Source organism: Apis dorsata, unplaced genomic scaffold (genome assembly GCF_000469605.1).
Source record: "Apis dorsata unplaced genomic scaffold, Apis dorsata 1.3 scaffold_5, whole genome shotgun sequence".
NCBI classification, from domain to species: Eukaryota; Metazoa; Arthropoda; class Insecta; order Hymenoptera; family Apidae; genus Apis; species Apis dorsata.
In genome coordinates, this window is record NW_006263308.1 from 13,372 (window position 1) to 15,844 (window position 2,473).

Sequence of the window (2,473 nt, forward strand, 5' to 3'; positions counted from 1 at the left end):
AAAAATGAGAATACAACTTTATCACGTAAATTTATCTTTACTTTTTTCAAAAGATAATTCTGTTAAAGAAAAAAATTTATAAAATTTTCATCAAAATAATTAATTAATCCATTGAATTTTGTTTGCTTTAATATTTGTTTCTATTCACAACAATGAAAAAATTTAAATATTTTCTTTTCACATCTATATTTTAAAACACAGTAGGAGAGCATACTAATGGATAATTATCATGAAATTCTGATGTGCACTCGAGGAATCTGGTTATATGTACCACGAAAAATCGATCAACAAAGGCTCATAACGCGTGACCGAGTTGCGTTCCAAAATCTAGCTGGAACATCCGTTATTCTTTTGTCTTCGATCGATCGATCCTCGTTCCCTTCCGGCGGATGCGCTCAATCTTCTCCATGTTCCTGATCTCATTCTCTTTTTTCAAGCGTTAATTAGAGCAATTAAAAAAGAAAGAAAAAGAAAAGAAGAAAAGTAGAGAAAAAAAAAGAAAGTTAAATATTCTGATTTTTAAGTATACTATTGTATTTATTATAAATTATAATTTATAAGAAACGTTACATGATTAAAAACTGATATAATAATTGTAGAATGAATAGTAGAAGAAAAAATGATCTTGACCCAGACTACAAAATGAATCCACGAGAATAAGAAAAAGGCTTCTTGTTATGAAATCGTCGGAGCTTGACTCGATCATTCTTCCAAGTATTTCCAGTATTAACCTTCCCAGTATCAACCTTGAAAATATTTGTACAAGGTTGAGAACATGAGAATCTCTCTTCTTGAGAAATTTGAATAGTGATGTTAATCACTTTTGTACCTTCGTTTTCTGTAATGAAAATAAAAATAAATTACGGACATTGTAGCATATTAGCATAATTGATATATTTTAGAGATTATTTGGAATTATGGGAATTAATGAAATTATTAAAAGATTTCTTTTATTTATCATTTTTTTATTAAAAAACTAAAGATTATTTTCATTAAAAACATATAAAAGTTCAAATTAAAATTATAAGATTCAATAAATTTTTATTGAAATGAATTTTTATTGAATAAATTTTTTATTTCACAAATTTGATAGTTTCCAGATCTCAAAACAAATTCTCGAATTTCAATTCTTTAATTATTTGTAATCTAAAAATTATTATTAATAAAAATTATCAAAAAAAATTTCAACACTTTTTATAAATTTTTATAATTTTTTAATTATCAATTTCTTCAAATTCTTTTCTTATATTGAAAAATTTGCAAATTTTCTAAATTTTAAATTGAAATAAAAATTCCCTAAAGACTTATTATTGATATATGTATTTACTAAGGATAATGATAGTAAAATAATAGAATTATTGATATCGGCAAGAAATACAGTCTCAGTTTGAGAGAAAATTAGTATCGTAACTTAGACCCTAAGAGAATTAATTGCGCATTACGTGAATGAGAGATTATGCAAGGCTAATCGAGCATTTCTCGATTCTAGGGTATGGTCACATTGCACCGAAGACTAAGAACGGGAAAGTGGTAACCATATTCTATGCCATCGTTGGAATTCCTCTCATGCTACTCTGCCTCTCGAATATAGGCGATATTATGGCCTCGAGTTTCAGGTAAACTTCAAAATGCACGATAACACATCTGATTCTTATATTTTAATATTATTATCTAACTTGTAATTAATTTATTACTATTTTAAAAATAAAAGGGATTAAAATTATTTATTAACTTGTTCAATTAGGAAATTATTTTCGTTTTTTTTTGTTATATATTTATTTCTAATACTTTTAGAAAATTTTTATGATTTTCCAAATTATTGAAATGAATTAAAAATTATCTTTTTTTTTTAGATTTTTATACTGGAGGGTTTGCTGCTACATATGCACCAAACCACCAAAAAAAAGACGACCAAGAAGCCATTTTGTTAGATCGTATTCCATGCGACAACCAGGGTATTTATTTATTTAAACCATCGAAAATAAAATAATAAATAAAATACATGTTTATAATGAATAAAAATTATATATTTCGAAAAGACGATATGGTGGAAGCAAAGGTGGTTTTCGAAGACCCATCAGGGTAAGCCAGATGTCAGTAGATTCGGTTTTGTCTGAAAGTCTAGGAAGATCATCGTATTTTGACATGGATTATAAGTATGATATTATAAGTATTATATTATATTAATATTATTAATTATAATTAATCATCAAAAATAAATATTTAACATATTTAAATATTTTAACATATTTTAACATATTTTAAATATTTTAACATAATATTATTATGTCTATAGATATAATCCTCGTCGATACGAGGCTGGAGAAGAGAGAAGGACGAGTTCTTCTTATCAATTATCTGGAAATCCAAATTTTGGATTTAAATCGGCAACAGTATCCAGATACTCTGATTTTCCAATAACGAAATTGAACAAAGGTATTGAACACGTTTCATGATATATATATATATATAT

General features: G+C 25.8%; 1 protein-coding gene across 5 annotated transcripts in view; it reads left to right on the forward strand.

Moving 5' to 3' along the window:
• Positions 1-2,473, forward strand: part of LOC102676026 — a 16,914-nt gene that overhangs the window by 10,887 nt on the left and 3,554 nt on the right. For all 5 annotated transcript variants that reach the window (XR_004149683.1, XM_031508308.1, XM_006607375.2 and 2 more), the window contains 4 exons: positions 1,490-1,616; positions 1,854-1,955; positions 2,040-2,156; positions 2,297-2,436. Coding sequence is in view for 4 of the 5 variants with exons in the window: in XM_031508308.1 (XP_031364168.1) it covers positions 1,490-1,616; positions 1,854-1,955; positions 2,040-2,156; positions 2,297-2,436 (486 nt within the window). In the remaining variant the exon portion in view is untranslated. The remainder of the gene's footprint in view (positions 1-1,489; positions 1,617-1,853; positions 1,956-2,039; positions 2,157-2,296; positions 2,437-2,473) is intronic.